At 46.9% G+C, this 24,897-nt stretch overlaps 1 protein-coding gene across 1 annotated transcript in view; it reads left to right on the top strand.

The window, feature by feature from the left end:
• LOC102436882 (astrotactin-2) overlaps positions 1-24,897 on the top strand; it is a 483,991-nt gene that overhangs the window by 89,671 nt on the left and 369,423 nt on the right. Inside the window, exons 4-6 of the mRNA XM_023755930.1 lie at positions 33-117; positions 630-704; positions 1,463-1,600. Coding sequence (XP_023611698.1) covers positions 33-117; positions 630-704; positions 1,463-1,600 — 298 coding nt within the window. The remainder of the gene's footprint in view (positions 1-32; positions 118-629; positions 705-1,462; positions 1,601-24,897) is intronic.

Raw genomic sequence — 24,897 nt, 5'->3', positions numbered from 1 at the left:
TTCACAAGACTGCTTTCTCTTTTTCCTTACAGGAGAGTGTAGCTGCCACGAAGGCTATGCCCCCGACCCAGTGCACAGACATCTGTGTGTGCGCAGTGACTGGGGACAGAGTGAAGGGTGAGTGGCAAGGGACATTGGGCAGGGACAGTGGAGGGCCGTTCCCACTTTCTCGGTTCTGTTACCAGGGACCCCAAACTGCTTCACAAAGAGGACTCTTTTTCTGTAACATTTTTATTGCTTCAAAACCCGATGGAAAATGAATCTTGTTTCCCACTAAACCCCATTTTAGTATTAAAGGTACATGATGACTCTTCTAGAGAACAAATGCTGACGTGTAGCACCCCCTCCCAGACCACAAGTAATCCAAGAACAGTTCCTAAAGTGGACCGATGAGGAGACAGGAGCAGAGTTTTGTACATCACTCCATCATGGACAAGCTGGGACTTAAAGGGGCTGAATCCTTCCATATGATGGAGACATTCTTGTTTAACATATACCTAGTCTTACCCAGAACAAAATTACTTCTGCAAAACTTGCTTGTTTATAAAGCTACTCTTTTATGAATCCGACCTACTTCTGACTAATATTATCTCCTGTCTCCTTTTCTTTTCCTCCTATTCTTCCTACAGACCTTGGCCTTACACCACACTTGAGAGGGGCTACGATTTGGTGACGGGGGAGCAAGCCCCGGAAAAGATTCTCAGGTGAGTTGAGAATCCTGTCGGGGCACGATGCTGGGGAGTGAAGTGGGGTTCTCATGGGGAAGTGTGGTTACGCCTCCTTAGCTGATCGAACCTGTGCAATTCTGGGCTGTAATGAGTGCAGAGGGACTCTCATGGGCACAGATGTATCATCACAGCCCCGGTTACTATGGAGATCTATTTCTTATCTGTCTGGCATCTAGACTTAGGGACTGAGGTAGTTAACCTGGAAGAGACATTACTGATTATCTCGTCTAGTGGTTTAAAAATATCCTATAACTATAGGCTCTGTTCCTGCTAGCTCCATGAAATCTCGTGTGAAACGTCAATACCTAAGCTGATAAAGACGTACAGCAAATTAAGTGGCAGACTGGAAATCAGATTTGGGTTCAAACGGATTCAGAGTGCATGCTTTTAACCTTTCTGCAGACTCCCCTGCTGACTACACAGTCATGCATGGAACTCGGCTAGGTACCAGGAGTGCTTGGGAAGGCAGAGCTGAGATGGTCTCTGTCCTCACAGAGCCCACTGTTTATTGAGAGCAGGCCCTGTACTCCCACGGGCTCCATGATTAATAGGTTTAAGAAATGACCATCCAAGTCTGAGCAGAGTGGGCCTAAATTGTGCCTTGGAGAATGCAGGCGACGCAATTGGGTGGGGAAGAGAAAAGGGGTCCGAGAAGGAATCGGGGGGAGGATCCATTTCTTCAGTTTTCACTCTGCTTCCTAGGGAGTTCCCCAATGGAAACTCTTACATTGCAGGTCTACTTTCAGCTTGGGCCAAGGACTCTGGCTTCCTGTCAGCAAAAGCTTTGTGGTCCCGCCTGTGGAGCTTTCCATCAACCCCCTGGCCAGCTGCAAGACTGACGTGCTCGTCACAGAAGACCCTGCAGATGTCAGGTAGGGAAGTTCCTCTCCAGTATCCTCGTAGCAAGAACTTCTTGGAGCCCTGGGAGCCCCTGTTTCAGGACCACAGGAACTCCTGTGAAGAAGTACCCTTCGTATTGTTGCAGTAGGCAGCTGCCTTGTAGATGATGTAAGGAACTCTGTTAAGTATGCCATGCCCCATGCTCCTAATAGTGCCCTCCATTGGTGGGCCTCGAGGTCTTGTATTTCAACATCCTTACTCTACTTCGGGGCATGTATAAAATATGGGATAGGCTAAAACATCACTTGCCACATCATGGAATCATTAATGGCCTTATCTTATCAAAGACCATTACTTAATCCTATATCTGAGAGTCACGAAAGTGAACGGTTGGAGAATGCGATGCTTTCTGTGGTGATTTTGGGCTACTTCATATGTTCTAAATGTCCGGGTCTAATGTGTTTGTTCTTTACTCATGAAAGGATGGAGACTGCATCCCTCCTTACATGCTTTATACTGTGTAGTTAACTTCATTATAGACTAACGCTTCTGTGCTTCAAGTAGTTGCTTACATATCATTCTGTCCCATTAGTGGAGACTATCTTAAGGTCAAAGAAAATAACTTATTTAGCTTCTTAATCCCCAGTTCCCAGCTCATACTGGACCTCTACTAAATGTTTATTGATTTAATTAAACCAGTGGTCTTAGATCTGATCCTAGTACTATCTTGGAGCTTTTCACTGGAGGGTTTTTTCCTTTCTCCCAATTGGATTAGGAGAAGCATTTTAGAAATTTAAATGTTATTAAAAATGGACGCAGAGTATACTTTTGGAATTGGCTTGTACACGCTTATTAGCCCCTGAACTGGAACTTGGAGTCATGGCAATTCCTACCCCCAGTGATTGTTACTCTACCACTGCCTTTGGATCATTCTGAGTCAAGATGTTATCATATGTCCATGGCACCTTGATAGGAAGCTCCTAGAACCCAGCTATCCCTGCTTTACAGGTTGTTTAGTTTCATCTTCTCAACTTTTCAGGGGGCGGGAGTGGGATGAACCAGACATGATTTTTCAGGCTATTGGTATTTCCCAAATGAGGTAGTTTTAAAAAAAGAATAGATTGCAAAAGGGATAGCATTTAGGAAATGAAGTGGTAATTATGAAGAACTAAGATGGTTTCAGGCACACATAAATTAATTAATGGTAGACGATAACTTTCCATTCTTGGTAGAATTGAAGTAGATGAGACCTTTAAAGCATGTGGTCAGGTTCCTCTGTATTGCACATTTTAAAGGTGGAGCAAAGACCACCTGGTTGAAAGTCTATTAAAGACATCCAATGAGCTTGCCTGAAATCAACTGCAAGACGGTCTCTACTGACTTTCCTCGGAGGTCTGTACTATTGACATTGAATTTGTGGTTTCGGTAAAGCTAAAGCCGTCAGACTGACTGATGGGAAGCCTCACCTTGGGTTAGAATCCCATCTCTGCCATGTATGAGCTATGTAATCCTGGTCACGTCCACTTGCCCAGTTTCCATTTCTTTGCCAAATGGGATAAGAACAGCGCCTTCCTCACAGAGTGTAGTAATAATTCATATCCATTGATCATTTCCGATGTGCCCAGCACCCTCCTGACATCTCATTACATCCTTACGTCAACCCCATGAGTTGATGCTATTATTATTGTTTTCATTTTACTGAGTAAAATATAATCTGAGCCATAAAGGCAATGCCTTTATTATTTAAGTGATGGAACCAAGTTTCCACTCAGATCTCTCCAGCTCTGGAACCCATGTCCCTAACTATTTCATTGAAACATTTCCCAGGAGTTTCAATGATTCAATAATATAAGTAAATGCTGGTACATCATATACTCCCAAAGTTACATTGCACCAATTTTAGATGAATTGGAGTCCCACTACAGTAAAGTTCAAGTAGAAACTGGTGATGGTGGGGGAAGGCAGTGTTGGGAAGGTGATGTACTGTGTCATGCTGCTGAGAAAGACCATAATCTTCAGGATAAAATAGCTGGTTGACCTCCTTCAATCTGAATTACATTAAATAGCAAGCTGGCCAAGAGGGTCCCACAGTATCAATCTACAGGGACTCTAACACATCTTTGGAAATGTTCAAAAGAAATGAGAAAAATATAAGTTGTAGAATGCATTTCAGGGAGAGTATCAGATGTAGTTGGAAGGAACACTGTAGTACGTTGAAAGAGGGGGAGACATCCAAGGGGCATGGTCCAATAGCATTAGATGCCCCTTGAGCTCCGGCTAAGGATGCTGTGCCCGGTTACTGAAGGGTGTGCTTTCATCAAGTTGGGGCCAGAGCAGAGTTGCTCAGGACAGCAGAGGAGATGAAAATCTGCAGCTATGGACCCTCCTTCTCTACCCTTTCTCAACAAACCATGAAGGTTCTCCTTTAAAGAAAAGTGGTGCGAATAACTAAAGAGTACTGGTTTGATTTGGGCACTAAATTATTATCCTGCTTGGCCCACATGCCTTTGTCTGGGCTTGAAGCCATCACACAGACAGACGGCCTTTCAAGTTTTCTCTTGATTTTACCTCTCACGTGTCCATTGGTTTCACTGCGAGGGTGGGAAAAAGATGGTGATCATCACCTTTCAGCAGAGTCTGTGCTGTGCAGGTTGAGTTTTTCAAGCTGCAGGAATAAACCTTGTTTGACATGCTAATGCCCAGGCAAGCATATCAGGGGCGTTTAAAGAATTAATAAGTTCTAATCAGATGATAGGTGCGACATTAATAAATAATAGATCATAATTATAGATCTCCAGTAACATGCCACCGAATCACAACAGAGAGATGAGAAGCAGAGTCAGTAAGAAAAAGATCAGCCTTCCGGTCGGATGGTAAAGGAAAACTTAGAGACGCTTTGCTAGTTGATTTTTGTTTTTTTAGTTGTTGACGGAATATTGCATAAGTAAGGAATCTCGCATGATAGGAGGCAGAGCAATTTAGCAGTCCAATGTTCAGGCACTGCCTATCTGGGTGGCTACATTTAAAATAACTGATGATAACCAATGTCAGTGAGGATAGGGAACAACTGGAACTCTCACACCCTAATAGTGGGAATGGAAGTTAGACTGACCACTTTGTAAACCTGTTGAGCAGGATCTACTTCAGTTGAATGTCTCCACCTTAACCCATCGGTTCCACTCTGAATAATATACCTAACAGAAATGTGTATAGTACATTCAAGTATATTCATTTGTATTGCTAGAAAGCTGTGGAAAAATCCACAAATTGATAAAAAAAACAAGATATATGAATTATGGAATGATCATACACTGGAATACTATTAATAATGACTATTCAAGAACACAACCACCACACCCATCTCACAAATATAACATTGAATTATGGAAGCCGCACATAAGTAATGGAATTAATTTGGGGGGGAGTCAAAAGTTACATGTAGATTTTTAACTGTGTGGAGGTCATGGGGGGGTCAGTACCCCTAACTCCTGTGTTGTTCAAGGGTCAACTATATATGTTTATATATATAAAGATCAGAACCAGTAAAAACTAATCCATGAAGGTAGAAGAAAGGATGGGGATTACCTTTGCGTGATAGAGGGGCAGTGGTGTGGGGAGAGCACGAAAAGTTTTTTGTGACGCTGATGATAATTAATTCTTGATCTGAGTGGTAGGTGCCTGGGGTGTTTTGAATCTGTAAAAATGCTCAGGCTCTACGGCTATGATTTGCACTCTTTTCTTTATGTGTGCTCTATTTTGATTAAACATAAACTTTATGATATAAGGTAGTTCACTGTTTTAAAGGCATGGGCTTTGGAGCTCAGCTGAGCTGAGTTCAGATCCCAGTCCATCACCTGTGTCTTGCAGGAGCTTTTCTGTGGCTGCCAGCCCTTGTGGGGAGTGCAGATAGCATCTATGCCTAGAAGGTGAAACTAAATGACATAATACATTGAAAAGCACAGAGTCAGACACATGGTGACCTCAAGAAGTATGAGTTATTACTTTGCTGTTACTGTAGCATACTATAGCAGTGTTTTATGTTCATCTTTTTAGTTCTTTTCTGTTTCTTTTGCTGAAAGGCCACATCCATTCTATGATGCATCGTAAAATCAATAGTGTCTTAGTATTGAGCGTTCACATCAATCCCTTTGTCAGGGGGTGTTGGGGAGACTTAAACGAATATGCCAAAGCTATACCATGTGGTAAGTCTGGGGGCTTTGTGTGCATGGAGATATTTGCAGAATGAATGCAGAGGCATGTGTGCGGGACACACAGAGTGCCTTGAGGGGGTTGGAAAGGAAGAAAAAATCCTGACCAAAGGAAGTAGAAAAGCATTTGCAGGAAAGAAAACACTGGCAATTAACCTTGGACTGTGGACAGCGTTGGGCTGTATGGCATCTAAGGTGGGAGGGAGGGCTTTCACGTGCCAGGAGTGGAAGGGCCGAAGATGAGAACGCTCCCCTGGGCAGCTCCCTTGCCCAACCTGGCCCAGCAGGAAGCCGCTGGCAGTGAGGTTTTCAGCATTGGAGACTCTAATGATGTCAGCTCCAAAGGTGGAGGAACCGAGAGTGCTCTAGTTAAATTGCAGACAGCTTCCTTTCAACTCCGAAAACCTTGGCTAGGCCCTTCCTGTGTGCCTGCCACTGTGCCAGGGACTGTAGGGGAACAGAGATGAATAAGGACCCCCATGGTGTAGCGAGGAGCATGGAACAAGAGACCGACTTGAGAGATGAAATGGAAGATACTGTGGAGAGAGAAGCGTGGATTGCTGCGCCCTGGGCCTTCTTCACAGTCTCAGCCAGAGCGGGTTCTTCTTACACGAGAGATGCGAGGCTAGCTGTTATCGTTGGAATAATAACCATCCAAGAAGCCCAGCTTTTGGAGCCCCTTAGTGATTTTTCTATGATCTCAAATCAATGAAAACGAAGTGGTGGAACCCTGTTAAGTCCCTGCATGTTGTGGAAGGAACTATGGGATGTCGGAAAGCACGCTAGCATTGCTCAGTGGGTGACAGTTTTCTCACTGAATTCATTCTGAATAGAATTGAGAACGGTTCCTTGTTCTTTCGGCCTCTTCATTCCAAGCACTAACAATTTATTGCACACCTACTGTAGGCCAGGCTCAGTATTGGAGGTATGAAAATGTGAAGACTAGAGATCTCTGTGTACGGAATGAGACAAGATTGCAAACAAGAAGATGCCGTGCTTTGGGACGAGGGAAGGGGTAGTGGGAAAGTTCAGGCTGAGAAAGGGACACAGGGAAGAGGTGACTAAACTCACCTGGGGATTACAGGGAAGACCTTAGAGAGGAGAGGAATTCTGGGCCAAATTGTGAACTATCAGCAGGAAGTCGCTCCGTCAGTGGTGCAGAAAGTGTGGTCCCCAGACCAGTAGCATCAGCAGCAGCTGGAAACCTGTTTGATGGGCAGATGCTCATACTCTGTGGTAGACAGATAAGACATACAAAGGTATCAGATTCCAATGCCAAGAACCTGGAAATGCTACCTTATTTGGAAAAAGGGTCTTTGCAGATGTGATTAAGTTAAGAATCCTGAGGTATGCTGGTCACTGGATTATTTGCATGAGCCCAAAGAACCATAACAAGTGGCATTTGAAGACAGAAGTGTCCGGGTGCTTGACTGAAATGAGCTCCTTTAATCCTCATGACTAGCCCCATTTAATGCACAAGGAAACTGAGGCACAAAGAGGTTCTATTACTTGTCCAAGGTCACACAGCCAGTAAACAGCATAACCAGGATTCAGACCTGAAAATCAGACTCCTGACTCCAAACTCCTCATCTCTAGGTGTTGATGCCTCTCTTTGGCCTGTTTGGGGACATTTGCCAATATCCCAGTGCCATAAGGGGAAAAGTGTTTAATTAGCCAGACCTGAAACCAGCAGGATTAGAGGGACCTTTACCCTGTGGATAATAAGTAGGATAGTTCCCTCAGGAAATCAGAACAGGAAATCAGAACAGGCAGTGAATGGATGTTGGACACACACACACACACACACACACACACACCCTCAGCTGTTCTCTCCATGGACAGGGCCTGGGGCTTCAGCGTGTCTGGAGTGTAGTGCCCAGGGGCACGTGGTGGAGGATAGGTGAGAGGGGGAGAGGAAACTGAACACCCTCTCTCCTCGGCTGTGGGCCACCTGGCCTAACACAGTGAACAAAAACCTCAGGGCTCCCGAGGATAGTGTGTCCACCACTCCAGGGTCCCCAGCAGATGCTCTTGTATGACCGCCCCAGATACCGAATTCTGGCTCGGGAAATGGGGACCATCGGTCTTACAGCAAAATCCTCCCCAGAAGCACCCTAGGTGCCCCTGTGTGATGGGCACAGCTGCCAGGCCTAGACATACGGAGACTAGGAAGAGAGTGTAGGCTTGCGATCCTGCAGACCTGGGTGCGAATCCTGGCACCACAGTTGGCTCCCTGAACTTCTTGGGCCAAGTCAGGTCACCTCTCCAAACCTCCATTTCCAAACCTGCACAGTCCAGATTGTTGTGTTTCCCTCAGATGTTGTTGTTAGGGCTGCATAACATTTTTAGAATAACCCGTACAGCATCTGACGTGTCATTGGTGTTGAAGGAGTGAGGACTTTTAGGAGTTTAAGCAGGCACTGTAGTACAGAGAAGCAAGTGAGCACATGATGCCGTGGCGTCAGGAGACTCAAGTTGGAGTTCCTGGTACAGAAGCTGTACCATAGTGAGATGGGCTGTGTCATCCTTCCTCCTGACCACGGTAGACATCAATGGCAAGGGCAAGAGGGAAGGAACGGCAGGCCATCAGGTGTGTGGAGTAGGCAGGAGTGAGTTCAGGCCAAGGCAGGTGATAACATGTCAGGAGGCACCTGGATGGGAAGACCCAGGCAACACAGTCTGGGGGAAGTGCCTGATAGAGGCCTTGTTTGGTTTAATTCTCAAGATTCCTCCCTCCTATCAGAGGTGAGTAATGCTGAGTGGATTTTGTTAATGAGTGTGTGTGTGCGCTCGCGTGCATGTGGGCACACTCATGGCAGTTGAGCACTTCCCTTCCCAGCAGGGATATTGAGTTAGGGGTGGGCTTCCTCAGTTCTCATTAGCATCTCAGCCCCATCATGCCTCTGCCACTTTCCCCTTCCTCACCAATTATTCATGCAGACGTTCCCAAAAGGAAAAGAACTTCAATAGGCAATCAATCCGCTTACCTGCCTGAAACACAGAAGAGAGGAGGGTTGGATAAAGGGAATAGTGAGGGCGCTGGAGCCAAAGTCCCCGGGTTCAAATCCCAGCTCCACCACTTACTAGCTGATCTTGTTTAAGTTCCTTAAACTTTCTGAGCCTCAGTTTCCTCTCTGTAAATGGGAATGGTAACTGCTCTTCTATCTGTTGATGTTTTTGAGAATCGAATGAGATACGTTTAAACACTTAGCCCCATAGTTATAAATAGTGATGGCTCCCATGTATTGAGCACTTCCTTTCTGTCAGGCCCTGACTGAGCATGCTGCATGCATTGCTTCTGATTGCACAACAAGTCAATCCTGGGGTTACTACTGTTTACAGATGAGGAAGCCGAGGCTCAAAAGGTTTAAATTATCTGCCCAACTATTACGGTGAGTCACAGAATCAGGATTTGAACTCAGGCTGTTTGGTGAGCAGTCAGGAAATGCTGGCTACTGTGGAGGAGGATTCTCTGTAAAATCGAGGGGTTGGCTCACAGGATTTTCTGTCTTAGTCCACGTTGAGTGCGGAAGTCCATCCCATGCTGATAGAAGACTAAGTGCTAAGTGGGAAAAGGGGAGCTTCTGGGAGAACCGGGGAGTCCACCTGGCACTCGCAGCTGCGTTCCAGGAATTTGGGCATTAGAACTTGCCCTGCACGACCATACCCCTCTTGTTAGGAGAAGGAAGCCCCTCTGGGAAGCATTCCTACAAAGGCCTCCACACGCCCTACCAAGTGGATGTACTGTATGCCCACAACTCTTCACAGCCTCCCTGCCTGTCATTCAGCCAGTAAGCCTGGAGACATATATATTTCCCCCGTTTGAGTTTAGCGATCGTAATAAAAGTGAAGTCTATTAGGATGAGTTTCTGCCCAGACTCGGTAAATCTCTCCAAACGCCGTTCAGCGCCAGATCTCCCTTAGCCTTGGCCGCCGGGGAGGCTGGAGCATGCGCCAACTGTCAGCTCCGGCGAAAGGGCCACGGCACGGGCTCTGCTAAATGAAACCCAAATGGAAACTTTGCAATATAAATATTGAAGTGACCCCGGTTGGATACAGGGGAACCAGTTAGCTAAGCTCCTCGCTGCCATGCAGCAGATGCTAAATTATTAAAACTTTAATAAATGTAATAATAAATATTTGATGTTGAATTACAGGAGGCTTTGCAGATACAGTGAAACTGAGAAATGACTTGTTACATCTGCATTAGAAGTTAAACACTTTTCAACTTCTGATGTTGAAATGGGACCGCAGGTTTTTAGAGGAAAAAAGAGAGAGAAGGGAGAGGCATGAAAGCAGGCTGAGCTGGGAGTCGGGACACCTGGGTTTCAGTCCTGAATCCATACTGAAGACAGTGATGAGTGGCAGCATGGGCATGCTTTCTGGGTAGAGGTCTTCACACAGCTTCTCCTAGATGATCCCACAGCCATCTTCCTGATGCTATTTTTTTTTAAATATATTTTTATTGATTTCAGAGAGGAAGAGGGAGAGAGAGAAACATCAATGATGAGAATCATTGATCGGCTGCCCCCTAAACACCCCCTACTGGAAACCAGACCCTGACCTCCTGGTTCATAGGTTGGTGCTCAACCACTAAGCCATACCTGCTGGGCAAGAGAAGCTGTTTTTAAAGCCCCCTTTCCTCAGGTGAGGACACTGGCATTCTAAGTCCTTAAACAGCACAGCTGGTGGGCAGACAAGTTGGAATCTGACTATAGGTTTCTGCTCTCAGGACCCTGCGTCATTCTTCATCTCACCATGCCTCCCTCCCTGGCTGTGTGGAAACCCTTTCTGGTCTTTATGAGCCAGGATGTCTTGGGTTTCAGGGGACAGAAACCCAGTTAAAATGAGCTTAACGACAGCTGTATTAGAAGGACGCCATGATCATGATGGGAAGGAAAGGTGAGAGGTGAGCTTAGCCGTGGAGATGAGGCGAATTAAGGAAATTGTAAGGTTCTGCCTACCTTCTCATTCTCTCCCAGGACAAAACTCCTTCCTGCCCGTCCCCACCCGTGGCAGTGGTGTGCTCATCCTGACACCCCGAGAGTGAAGGCTTCTCTTACTTCAGCTGCTGCTTGTGAAAATTCCTGGAGCAGGAATCGTATAGATGCTCACCTCTAGTTAGTCATCTATGATTAGGGGGCAGGGTCACCAAGCGCAGGCACAGCCATGGAAGGGAGTAGGAGGACCATGAGCTAAACATCTACTCCAACCCATTGGGCTTCTGTATATCCACTTGCCTTAGAGGCTGGGCTAAATCAGAGATGGCAGATATCAGACATCTCATTTGCCCACTCAGATAAGTGAGTTAGGGCTGCCCAGGATATTCTGTTGGAAGAATTTCTGAGGCCACGGACAGACTTGGCTGGGAAAAGTGTGGTGACGAGCCCATGATGGCCGCCTTCAGTCTCGGATGGGAGTTGTGAGCGCAGAGTCCTCTCTGAACTTGGTGGAATTCAGAGGTCTTTCCAGCTTTGCATCTGATTACTTAACGGCTGTGTCCACCTGTAAAATAAGAGAGATCTTTGGTTGCCGAGATGCAGAAGAAAGTCATGTGGATGGAGATATTGAGGATGAATTAGAAATGGAGCTGTCTTACTCCCTTTATCTGCTTTTATCCACCTACCTGTTCCCTGGGGGGTACATTTAGATAATCTCATCTTGATGCCAATAAGTTCCCTGAGATACATTTCTGGCTTGAGGCAGAGTCGAAGCCGCCATATAGGTCCTTCCTAGACACTGTCTGGCTCTATCATTGTCACTTGTAATGTATTACAAATCGAATGCTCGAATTTAAGCTGTACACAGACCACCCATATTGCGGGGGACTTGGAATGCATCTTGGAGTTCAGAGACACGTTTAAACCACTATAGGCTCACCAACTAGAAGGACCTGCTGCCATCACATCGGTGGTTCTCAGCTGGTAGAATCCCCTCTGCCTGCCAGGCTCTCACAGTGTTCTCTTAGAAATCCCTGCCCTGGTCTCACCCAGACAGGCCAGGCTTTAGCAGCACCTCAGGGGCAGGGGTCGCAAGATAAACTAAGATGAAAATCACGTTGCCTTCTAAGAGTCCTGTCCACACCCTCCGATGTGCAGCAAGGCTGGGTTAGCCGTGGTGAAACGGAACCGCCTGGGAGGGCCTGTGACTGGATCTGGACACGGGGCCTGCACAGGTGCCAGAGGGCGAGGGAGGCAGCTATGAGGTGCCCAGTCCCATGGGTGAACGCAGCATTTGGGAGGCATGATGGGAAGCAGTCAGGGAAGCCCACAGTTCCACATACTCCAGAAGGGCCTGGTCTTTGGGGAAAGACTTTAGTAGCCCATGAAAGATGAAGTATTATCAGTCAAAAGGAAAAGGCTCGCTTCCCTCATCTGTGACATGGGCCTTGAAGGGGATGGTTTTTGTCCTCAGAGGATATTGCCAATGTCTGGGAACATTTTTGGTTGCCACATTTGGGAAGGTGCTACTGGCATCTAGTGGGTAGAGGCCAGGGATGTTGCTAAACATCCTACAATGCACAGTGCACCCCTTCCAAACCCCCCGCATTTCAGTTCAGGGCCAAGGTTGAGAAGCCCTACCTTAGATGATGTTATATTAGCCCCATTGAACAAACGAGCAAACTAAGACTCAGGAGGCATGATTTCAAATTTATGTTCATTCCATTGCATCCCTGTAAAGTCCCAATTCTAAAGGGGTTGGGATATGGTGCAGGTTCGTAAGCCAGAAATTGAAGCATGAAGGGAAAAGCTGGCATGCATAGACTGAACCTGGGACGACAGGAAGGTCTCACGAATAAGGATGTTCGCTGGCCCACGAGTGCTATAGGAACCCTTCCTTCTGGTCCCAGGGGCTGCATGGGCCCAGCACCCGGGCTGTGGGGGCGAGTGGCAGCATCGCAGGCAGGTCTGACAGCAGCCGCTCCTGCAAAGTGAGCCAGAGACACCCCGCCCGCCCTTGCTCTGACGGATTTTGAACATTAAAAAAAAGTTTACAATCCCAGCTGGGCAGGCATAAATCACAGCGCCTCTGTGCAGAAGCAGCAGACGTGACTTATGGCCCCATCACCATGGCAACGGGAGCCCAGTGGGCACATGCACAAAAGCTCCACTCGCGCCTGACAGGCCTGTGTGGGGCCTGATGAAGAGGCGAGTGTTCCGGAGAAAGGATGGATTCTCTAGAACTCACTGCTCATGTGTCTTCGCTCTTCACCGGAGCGAGCCCCTGGCTCCTTCCCCCCTCGCGCCATCCCCAGCCAGCAGGAGTGTTCTGGGTGGGAAGGAGATTTCTTCTTTTACCTGGAAGGTTTGCCAAACAGACCCTGAGAGCCCGGGAAGACCCGGCTGGGCCTGCCTGGCCTGCTCCCTGCGCTGAGTTATGATGATAGCTCCCACGTCTTCAGCTCCAATCCATGCAAACACTGGGCAGATATTTCTTCCTGAGCGTTGGCAGATTGGCCTCTTAGATTTTCTTCCTGCCTCCGTGACCCCTCTGCCTGCAGCTAAAATATATTCCTCAAGATGGCAAGCCTACTTTAGACCTCTCCATTGCTCTCCTTTGCCTGTTGCCAGGAAGATAAAGCTCACCCTTCTCAGGGGGAAACCAGCCCTTGGCATCTAACCCTGCTTCTCTCTTCAGTCACATCCCCCAGGTCCCTCCTAGAAGCGCCGGCCTTCTTGAGTGCTTGCAGTTCCTCGTGCCTCTGTCCCTCCTGCCTACAACACAGGCATCATCGGCCTGTTCATCTGGTTGTCTTCTCCCCATCCATCAGGGCTCAGCATACACCACCTCCTCCGGGAAGCCTTATCTAATCTCCAAAGTCCCGTGTAGAAGCCCTGTCTCCGCCTGCTCACAGCATCTGACATCGCCCCATTGCTGAACTCACCCTCACCATGCAGGGCTACTGCGTAACAGGGCTGCTGAGCTCCATGACCCCTACCTTCCTGCCCGGGTCACCGTTTCCTCTCTCTTGGCATGGCTATCAACTCCTCACCACACTTCCTGCCTTCACTCCTGCCACCCTCAAATCCAGGCCTCGGGGATATTTTCTTCCAACACAGAATCCTCGTTATGTCATTCCTGATGGAACTCATTCCGTAGTCTTTCCTTGCCCTTATAAGAAGTCCAAACACCTCGCATGCCCCTGCCTGCATCTCCTGCCTCCACCCTACATTGCACTCTGTGGGTATTCATGTCTAGGTATTGTGTCTGCTTTCTTATCACCAGGTCTATTTTGGATGCACACCATTCAGCACCACTACCAGTTTCCAATGAGTAAGATCACTCCTATTTGTCCTTTAGGTCTCAATTTAAACGTCTCTTCTACTAGGAGGCCAGGTCTTACCTGCTTAGGTTAGGTGAGGTGAGTGGCTCTCCAACCTGGTACATGTGTGTCACCTGGCAAGCTTTTAAAAGTCATGGATGCCTGCTGGAACTCAAGAGTGAGTTTGAAGAACAGCATATTCACAGTCCCCAGGCCTCTTTCTACAACCATCTCCTGGCCACAGCATTGGCTCTCGGGTGTTCGTGCCAGAAACACATAACCCAGATCTCATCATCAGCAAACATGGGGAAGACCCAGATTGGAGGGCATCCTACAAATAGCTGACCTATACCTTTAATAGTGATAAGGTCACAAAAGACAAAGCCAAATGAGGAGCTAGCCAATTAAAGGAGTCCAAGGAAATGGTGTGGCATATAAACAGATTCTTTTATTCAGCTTTACTGAGATATGATTCACAGATAAAATTGCAGTGTATTCAAAGTGCACAATATGATGGTTTGATATGTGTTTACATTGTGAGAGGATTTCCACTAAGCTGGGGTTTTCTTCTGCTATAGAGGACATTAGCAGGGGACACGTGAAGAAATGTGCAGATTAGACCTTAGTCCTGTAGCAGTGATAATCTCCTGCTGTCAATAACTGAATTACAGTTATTAAAGATATTTTTGCTTTTAGAAAGTGGACACTGAAGTATTTGTTGGTAAGGGGGCATCGTATCTTTTTATTATTATTATTGACTTCAGAGAGGAAGTGAGAGGGAGAGAAGGAGATAGAAGCATCAGTGATGAAAGAGCATCATTGATTGGCTGCCTCTTGCACACCCCCAACTGGGGATCGAGCCTGCAACCTTGACCGGAACCGGAATCGAACCCAGGACCGTGTGTGTGTGTGTGTGTGTGTGTGTGTGTGTGTGTCTGTGTGTCTGTGTACAAAGAGAAAATGAGATAAAGGAGAGAGAAAGTAAGAAAAATTGGAATGCATGAGCTCTCCGATTTTGTTCCTCTTTTTCAAGATTGTGTTGACTATTCTGGGTTCCTTGTTTCCATATGAATCTAGGACAAGCTTGTCAATTTCTACCAAAAAAAAAAAAAGGCTGGGCTTTTGATAGGGCCAGCATTGAATCTGTACCTCCGTTTTGGGGAGTATTGCCATTTTAACGATTCACTGATGCCAAACCATCAGCAGTTACTAAATGCTCTTATTGCCTCAGTGAATGGGGGAGTTAAAATCACCAATGGTCCTTCCACTATAAATATCTGTAGGGGAACTATTGGGTCCAAGATGGAGATCTGAGAGTCTCCTCCAGCCCTTCCTTTTAGAATAGAGAAACTGAGGCACAGAGGTGACATGGCGCTACCCACCATCCCACTGGAGGACTGTGGAACAGACCACCTGGGTCCCTGTCAAGGGCCTCTTCTGATTTTATCAGCTGCATCTCCAGGGCCCCAGCCAGCACAGATGTTCTTTCTTCTGGAGTCATGGGCAGCTCAGCAGGACTGGGCCCCTGATTGGAGGTTGTAATGAAAAGCAGCCTGGAGCCCGGGGGATGCAGCTCTGAACACCATTGCTTCGTGGCTGAGACCGCGGCTTGAGGCCAACATCAGTGGCCCTCGCTCCTGACAGCAGGTATGGATGATGAATGGGCAGCTTAGCGTGATGGAGCAAATTGATCATTGCATCACCGACCACAACTTATTCATTTCTGCAAAGAGGGCAATTCATTATCCAGCATGTCACACTGCCCGTGTCATCGCCTGAGATAAAAGCCGGGGGCCTCACAGCCCGTGCATCTCATCACATCTCACCTCTTCTTCATGGGAGAGCAAGGCTGCTGACTCGGGATGCCTGGGGCTCCCGGCGGCGCCAAGGCCTTTCCCCGCTTGGGCAGACTCTGAGGGCTCCTCTTTCTCACCAGGGAATGAATAGGAGCAAAACTCAAGGGCTCTTAAGCCAATCCACAATAGCGAATAAGTTGCATGGTTCAGCCCAGCCTTATGCCCCCTGGAGCACTATGATGAGAAGGATCCTCAGTCTGCATGTGAGCGCCATAGGAATGAAAGCACCATAGGAATCATTTAGCGATGGCTGTGGCGGGTCTAGACAAAGCAGCCAGAAATGCCTCGTGTGTAGTCCTCCATTCAGCGATGGGCCGGTTGGACCATTTCATACAACTCTCACGTTCTGTCAGATCCTCAGCAGCATTAAGGATAAATTAAAAAGGAGTTAAAACATAGTGTGCAGTTACAGACAATTAATGAACGCTTATATGTCTTTGTTATTTCAGTCAGCGCATTAGCTGTTCACTAGCGTAGTACAACCCACAGGTTTGCCACAGGTACGTTATAAGAGATATAACAGGAAATATTTCAAGTTTGGAAATATTTTCTTTCTTTAGACGATTTTTAAAATGTAGTGGATTCTGAGTGATGAGTAAATAGTAGCCCTCTGGAATGCGTTCTAGAGTGGAAGAGAGAACAGTGTGACCAGAGTAACTTGTCCATGAGGTGGTGACGTGCGCACTCACTCACCAAACCTGCTATGGCTCCCTGAACCTCTGCCTCCAAATAAGCCGTTGGGCTTCGTCTGCCTCTGCCCCTCTCTTGCTGGACTCCAGGACATGGCCCTGCCCACTCTGGTCTAAGGCAGACTCTCTGCCCGGGCTCTGGACCTCAGGCGCTCCAGTTTATGGAAGGCCCTCGCCCTGGGGACTATACCCTACCCCTCCTTTATTGTTGCCATAGAAACCAGGCTGTCTCATCGTCAGTGACAAAAACCCCTCAGCCGCTCACCTGTAAACAGGAACCTGGTGGTGTCATGACTATGGAGATGACTATGATAGAGGTGGACCCACATACCCACCTAGAAGAACAGAGCGCTCACGGCCACTCGCCCTCCTACCTCAGCTCCTGTCTGTGTGTTGGCCACATCACTTTCATGTCCTCGGTAAGGTATAGGCATGGGCACCAGGAAGTCAAGACACAGTCTTACATCTTGAAGTAGAGGAAACAGGCTCTCTCTTCCTCCCTGTGTTGTGGAAAGCCCCAGGAAAGGATTCGTACTGGCCCAGCCAGGTGCACGTGCCCTCTGCTGGGACAAGTCCTGATAAACAGGGTCAGGTGCTTGGTCAAGCCTGGCATATGCTGTGGCCAGGAGGGCAGGCTGCTTTCATATCTGCCCCCCTCCCTTCCCCCACAGCCATGTGGAGTGTGAAGGAGAGAAGACTGGAAAAGGAAGAAGGAGAAAGGAAGTTGGGTGATGTTGCCAGAACAAGATGGAAAGGGATGCTTTCACAGGAAAACAATTGCCCGTGACAATGTTTCATTTCTCCTTCAGTACTGCCATTTTTTTTCAATATTTAAACATGCTCAACCATATCTCGTTAAAAATAAATATTGATCATTGAAAATGCAATAGTAGTTCTCTCTTAATCATGCTTTTCCAGCCTTTTCCCTTTCTTAACAGCCAAATCTACTGAGCAAATAGTTTGTGTGTGTAATTTCCTAGCCACTTCTCAGCTTCCCGAAAATAGCTTCCTTTAGCCCAAAGGTTCTTAACCAGGGACAGTTCTGCACCCACCTCCTGGAAGTAATGGCAACGTCTGGAAGTAATTTTGGTTGCCACAACTGGGAGGGTGCTGCTGGCATCTAGTGGGTGGAGGCTAGAGAAGCTGTAAACATCCTACAATGCACAGGATAGTCCTACACACACACACACACACACACACACACACACACACACACACCCCTATAACAAGGAACTGAATAGCCCAAAATACCATTAGTGCCAAGACTGAGAAATCTCAGTCCCTTCTCTTAGAGCTTTCTGCTTTATTCCTGATTGCCTTGCATATTATTTTGTAAACTCCCTGATCGAACATCCAAACTCTCAGCTGATGCTGAAATAACAACCACCACCAAACAAAGAAAAAAGAAACACAAGAAAACCTGCCATTTATTGAGCATTTACCATATGCCAGGCAGTGGGCTCAGTGTTTTTTTCATGCAGCTGCCATATCGAATCCTCACAAAGGCATTCTAAGATAAGGACTGTTATTGTACTTAAAGTCATAGGCCCGTCTCTCAGGGCAAGCCAAAATTCAAACTCAAACTATCTGTTCCAGGGGCTGTGCCTTTAACCACTAAGCTGCAAAGGCCCCATCACCCCTGGAATCCTCACTGTCTCCACTGGAAACTATGAGGGCAGGCTTCCTCCTTCCTCCTCCTAGACAGACTCTCTTGGACATCAGCACATTCCAGAAGTGAGTGTGTCCTGACCCCAGGCCCAGCTCCTCACAGGCTGCAGCACCCGCACTGTGTGTACCCAGCTCCCCCCAGGATGCAGCATCCACACTGTGTCACCCAGCTCCCCCCAGGCTGCAGCACCCTCACTGTGTGCACCAAGCTCCCCCCAGTTCTTTCCTCCCCCAAAGGAGAAGAAGAGCTTGGCATTCCGTGAAGCAGGGATCCATGAGAAAGAGGGAGAGAGAGCGGGAGGAGGAGAGAGAGGAATCTGTATTTCTCTAGCATGTTTTGAAACAGTGATGACAAATACGCTGTGGTGAACTCAAGTAAAACTTTAAAAGTATATCGTTTATATCGCTTGGAAGCAACCAAGAATTCTAGCACTGGGGCTGGCATTCCATCAATAGAGGCTGCATTCTGCTCAGCCCTTTGGAATGGTCACCAAGCACAGGCGCCTGTTCAAGCCTCAGGAAGTCCAGTGCTTGCCAAACTCAGGTGACCTAGGATCTCTTTTTCATATGTTATTGATTAATAGTAATTGAAATATATATTGAAAAGTGCTAATCTAATTACTATTGTTATAATACAAAAATAAACCAAAATACACACCTCTCTCTCTCTCTCTCTCTCTCTCTCTCTCTCTCTGTATCTCTCTCCCTCTCTCACACATGCACATTAGCAATGAGCATACCTACTGTCCAGACCTTGGCTTCTCAACACCACGTTCAATAGAAGGAATCTACTCTCTGAAGAAATGGCTGATTCCAGGACTAAGACAAGGAAAATAAAACATCTTGTCTCAGAAAGTCCATAAGATGGAGACACATCAAAGGACACAGAGCCAGCTTAGAGAAGCTTCCATTGGTCAAATTTAGTACAATTGGGGGATCAAAATAAATAATTATAGTCACAGTAGAGGCCCGGTTCACGAAATTCTTGCAGTCCGGTACCCCTCAGGGGATGTCTGCCTGCCAACTTAGGCCCGCTCCGCGGGGATCAGGCCTAAGCTGGCAGTCAGACATCCCTCTCACAGTCCGGGACCCCTCGCTCCTTACCGCCCACCTGCTCGCTGCTCCTAACTGCTTGGCTTGCTGCTTCTTAGTGCTGCCCCTCTCGGCTCCTGCTGCCGCCACTGCACTCGCCAGCTGTGAGCCCAGCTTCTGGCTGAGCGGTGCTCCCTCTGTGGGAGCACACTGACCACCAGGGGGCAGTTTCTGCATTGAACATCTGTCCCCTGGTGGCCAGTGTGCATCATAGCAACCAGTCATTCTGGTTGTTTGCCTTAATGGTCACTTAGGCTTTTATTATATAGAAGATAACATAACCCAGTCAATAAAATAGGTAACTGCCTTTCAATACTAATATCCTTAATAAATAAATACATTGACTGTTGGATGAAGAGATATTTTCATAGTACCTCCCCATCCCCAAAACTCATTACAGAGTGGGGAAAAGTTACTTTACAGTATAGAAGACTGCTGGTAGGCAGCACCCTAATTGAATGAATGAAGTAAAATCAGTCTGAATAGGGCAAATCAAAAACATGAGCCATCTGATAAGGTGCCCGGACCAGGAAACATGACTACGGTGATATTCTTTTCCAAAGATACCTTTCCTGAATTTGATCATGAAGAAACATCAGACAAACCCCAGTTGAAAGGAGTGGTAAATCAAAAGCTTTGTCGATGTAACAAACCTGTAGAGAATTTTTATAAAAATGTATTTGAGCCAAACTGGAGATACACCTGAAGCAAGATCTCAACAGACTGAGATAAATGCTTCAGAGAATAACAGTTTGCACTTTCTTCCATGCATTTGAGACTAATGAGGAAACTTTTAAAAGGTTACCTGAAGCCCGGCTGGTGTTGCTCATTGGTTGAGGATCAGCCTATGAACCAGGAGGTCACTGTTCAATTCTTGATCAGAGCATTGTTCAACTCTTGCCCAGCTCTTGATAGAGCCTGGGTTATGGTCTCTATCCCCAGTGTGGGACATGCAGGAGTCAGCTGATCACTGATTCTCTCTCATCATTGATGTTCCTTTCCCTCTCCCTTTCTCTTTGAAATCAATAAAAATATATTTTAAAAAGAGAAAAAGATTACCTGAACCTGAAAGTGGGAGGAAGCAACACAGGCATGGGATTACAGGATAGTTAAGATTATGTGCTCTCTTGAGGATGGTTAAGGTTTATTTCAGAGGTGTGTTAGTATAGATGCACTGAAACAATGGACAGGGCTTGCTTAAGACAAAGATAAACCTTTTCCTAACAAATGATATGCCTCAGGCATGACTATCCACCATGACCTGCCCAATTAGGAATTTATACTCAGATCACCCCGTGAGGTTATTTTCCACAGAACCCCTTTTTTCATCCTCAGCTTCAAGATTATGAAAGACCAAAAAACTGAAGACACATGCCAGACCAAAAGGCATCACAAATAAAGGCAACACATGATTCATTCTCACCTGGATCCTTTTCCCCAAAGGAAATTGTGGGACATTTGGCAAAACTTGAATGGGACTTGGGGATTCTGTAGTAGTCATGTATCAGTGCTAATCTCCTGATTTTGATGATTATATTGTCGTTATACATAAGACTGTTTTTGTTTGTGGAAAATACTGCTAAAGTGTTTGGACGAACGGACAATCTGGTCGGCAACGTACTCTCCAATGGTTCCTAGGAAAATATCCTTTTGTCTGACTAGGAATCTAAAAGTATTGCTGGAATCAAAATTTTATTCTTTGGGGATGAGTGTATATCCAAAGAAAGCTCTTCTTGGCTATCTTCAAGAGGAATTAAAAGATGTAGCCTATCTCCCCCTCTTCCCTTTCAGACAAGTCTAGAGATATGAGACACCCAGAGGCACAGAAGAGAGAAAGTCATTGAGATGAAAAATCAAAGTTGTTTACACGTTAATTACTCAGTGAGCTCTGTGTGTGGGCCCTTTGGGAAGCCAGAAGTAACTTCCCAGAAGAAATACCAACCTCATGGACTTACTGGGACGTCTCTAGGAGACTTCCACAAATTCATTATTCCGTTTGTTCCTCCAACAGTCCATGCAGGCAGAATGTACAGAGAACAGGAATCTCATTCCACACGGTAGGAAACAGTGCCCCGGAAGTGAAGTGTCTCCCAACACCACGCGCCTGACAGATGATGGTTCATAGAACCAAACCCACAACTGTCTGATTCCAAAGAGCCTTTCAAGTTTACCCACTGCCTTCCAAGACACGCATCATATAGAGACTCCCATAAAGAAATACCAATGGTGTTCGGCTGGTGTGGCTCAGTGTTTGACCATTGAACCATGAACCAAGAAGTCACTGGTTTGATTCCCTGTCAAGGCACATGCCTGGGTTGTGGGCTCCATCCCCAGTAGGTGCCATGCAGGAGGCAGCCAATCAATGTTTCTCTCTCACTGAAGTTTCTATCTCCCCCTCTCCCTTCCTCTCTCTCTGAAAAATCAAAACATTTAAAAAAAAAATAGCAGTATAGCAATAGTCGGTCCATATGCACTGTGCACTGCCATCATTCCCTCCTCTTCCCACATAGCCTGCATTAGCTTAATACATGTAGGAGAACTTTGTGCTGCTTTTCTGTGTCTTGAAATGTAAAGGCGATCTCCTTTTTGTTGAAGCCTGTGGTTCTAATTCCAGATGTGGAGGTGGAGAGTGGGGTGCAAAAGCCTTCACTAAGGTGGCGCATTAGTCCTCTGGTCCTGGGCCACTCACTGCTCTCAGGTACCCCATCCCCTTACTGTCCCCAAACCCTCCCACCTCCAGATCTTGAGATGATGAGCTCCTTCTTCCTTTCTCAACCGCTGATTCCTGGTCTTACTCAACAACAGTTTCAAGTAGACAGGTTTGATCCCCCCTCCCTTGCATTGCCTACCTTTCCTTCCCTCCTTCTGTTTTATTATCTTCATCCTTCATCCCAGCGCTAACAGTCGAAGATCATTATTAGATTTCAAGCAAGTTGTGTGCTAGGAATTTATTAATTTTGCCCTTCGGCTACAGAAAACCAATAATGGTTATCAGAGAATTTTAAAAGAGAATGAAAGGAGAGAGGGGTGTACCTTGGGGGTGGGGGAAAGAAACAGGCGCTCTCTAGGTCTGAGACACTTTTAATGTCCACAGACTCTCCTGTTTTCTCATATCAGGTTCCACACGAACTGTCAAGCAGCCTCAGGGCTGAGAAAAAGCTTGATGAGCAGGAGAGATCGCTGGGGGCTGGGGTGTTCATAAAAGGCTTCATGCAGGAAGGGTGGGGTAGAGAGAGTGGCGGGAGACAGACCCTCGTGGTTATAGAAAATGCAGGAAGGAGCTGGGTGTGTTACTCACAGGACTGATTTCAGCACTGAGAATAATATGGAACAAATTCTTAAACCTCAGTGGATTTGTGTTCAATAGAAGGGAAGTGGCAAGAGGAAAGGAAGGGAGGGAGGGAGGGAGGCGGGGTCATGGATACAGGCTAGAGTGGTAAAAATCAATAGAACTATAAATAAGATTGTTTCTAAACTTCACTTTGGTTGTGTCTTAACTTTGAGTGCCTAGTACTTGCCCATCTCCGACCAACATCACCCTCAGGGAAAAGATCACACTTTTCTCTGGGAGACGCTGACTGTCTGCCTACTTGGCCTTCACTCCCCCTTTCCTCGCTTACTGACCTGGGGTTGGTGCAAATAGGTGACCCGTGGTAAGGGGAGCCCCATCCCTTTCTAAGAGCTCCATCATGATTTGTCCAAACTGCTGTAGGCAGCGGGAACAGTATCAGGTCTCTGACCGGTGGGGTCAGACCAAACCTGGGTCCTGGGTACAGCAACCTTACCTCAGTACTTGGGTTCTGGCTGGGTGAGAATTCAGAGTCAAGACCCAAACTGTAAGACACCATTTATTTGGTAAATCACAGAGGAAGAAGTAATTCCTGGACTTTCTGATATAGGGAAGCAGCAATCCGTGTTTTTATGGATTAAGCCCATTTCGGCCATGCTTTTCTGCTTCTTTGTGGTCAAGGCTTCCTGATGAAGACAGCACCTCCACCTGGTGTAGTCCAGTCCCTCCAGCATCTCAGGCCTCCTCTCCAAACAGCATTGCCGCCCCCTCTCTCTACATTTCAGCCACACCGCGTTGTGTATGATCCGCAAACACATCCCGCTGCAGACTTTCATATCTTCGCCCATGCTTCTCACTCTGTGTTCCCTCCCATGTGTCTGAGGAAGATACATCTCCTCTCCCAAAGCTAACTGAGATGCCACCTCCTCAGGAAACCCTTCCACCTCTGACCTGTGTGTCCCCAGCATGGAGGTTAAGAGCATGGACTCTGGAGCCAGGGTGTCTGGATTGTTGCTCTGCGGCCTTGAGCATTCTGCTCAATCCTCTTCTCCTCCAGTTCCTCCCTTTGTAAGTGGAAATAACAATAGGACCTCCCATCAAGGGTAGTGTTAAAGGTGAGATGAGCTCATATATGTAAAAGCACTGAAAGCGATGCCCAGTGCAGTGAGCACCACGTAAGTGTTGACAATCAGGGTTCTGTTTGCCTGATTTCATCTCTGTCTTCACAACGAACAGGTGATTCTGCAGGCTCCCGGAAGGCAGACATTTGCTTCCTTCAATCCTTTGTCCTCAGCACCAATCACAGAGCCCTGTGTTGCTGAAGTAGGGGCTTAACGCAAAGCAAACCAAGCCCTTGGGATGGGGGTGACAGGGAATGAAGTAAGATGGATGGAAACGGAATGCACGGGGATGGAATGCCACACGCAGGCATGTGGGAGCCAGCCTACTTGAAGCAGAATATGCTGCGCAGAGCTACCCTCACTCGCTGCGTGCCTTGTGTAGTGTCAGGATGAGGGGATGGGGTTTATAAGGAAGCAGAGCTGAGCTGGATCCTCAGAACTTCACATTCACAAGTGGATCCAGAGCACAAATCTGCCTTTTTTAAAGAACTTTTTTGGAGTCTAATTTACATACCAAAACACTCACTCCGTTTCAGTGTACATTCCAGTGGGTTTTGATAAGTTTACAGAGTTGTATAACCACCAGCAGAATCCAGTTTTAGAGCAGAGGAATCTGGCTGCTCTAGCAGCGTGGAGGGCACTGAAGACAGTCTTACATGAGCAGGCACATAGGGCTTGGTCTTTACTCCGAGAGCCTATTCCTGGACAGTGTGGACCCTGAGCTGCAGGACCATACTGAGTCAGTGTGTGTGTGTGTGTGTGTGTGTGTGTGTGTGTGTGTGTGTGTTATTCTCCTCAAATTTCTATAGTCTTTTAGAGCTTGAAGGGACAATTTTGGTTTATCTGGTTAGGGTTTTTTAAAAAATATTTTTACTGATTTCAGATGGGAAGAGGGAGAGGGAGAGAGAGATGGAAACATCAGTAATGAGAGAGAATCATTGATCGGCTGCCTCCTGCACAGCCTCTATGGGGTATTGAGCCCACAACCCAGGCATATGCCCTGACTGGGGATTGAACTGTGACCTCCTGGTTCCTAGGTCCATGCTCAACCATTGCACTACATGGGCTGGGGCTAGATCTTTCTTTTTTTTTAATGAAGAATCAGAAAAGTGTTGCAATTTGCCCAAGAACCTGGGTGGAGCT

Source organism: Myotis lucifugus, unplaced genomic scaffold (assembly GCF_000147115.1).
Source record: "Myotis lucifugus unplaced genomic scaffold, Myoluc2.0 scaffold_87, whole genome shotgun sequence".
Lineage (NCBI taxonomy): Eukaryota > Metazoa > Chordata > Mammalia > Chiroptera > Vespertilionidae > Myotis > Myotis lucifugus.
Note: the sequence above shows the minus strand (reverse complement) of the source record. Positions and strands in the feature narration are given on the sequence as shown.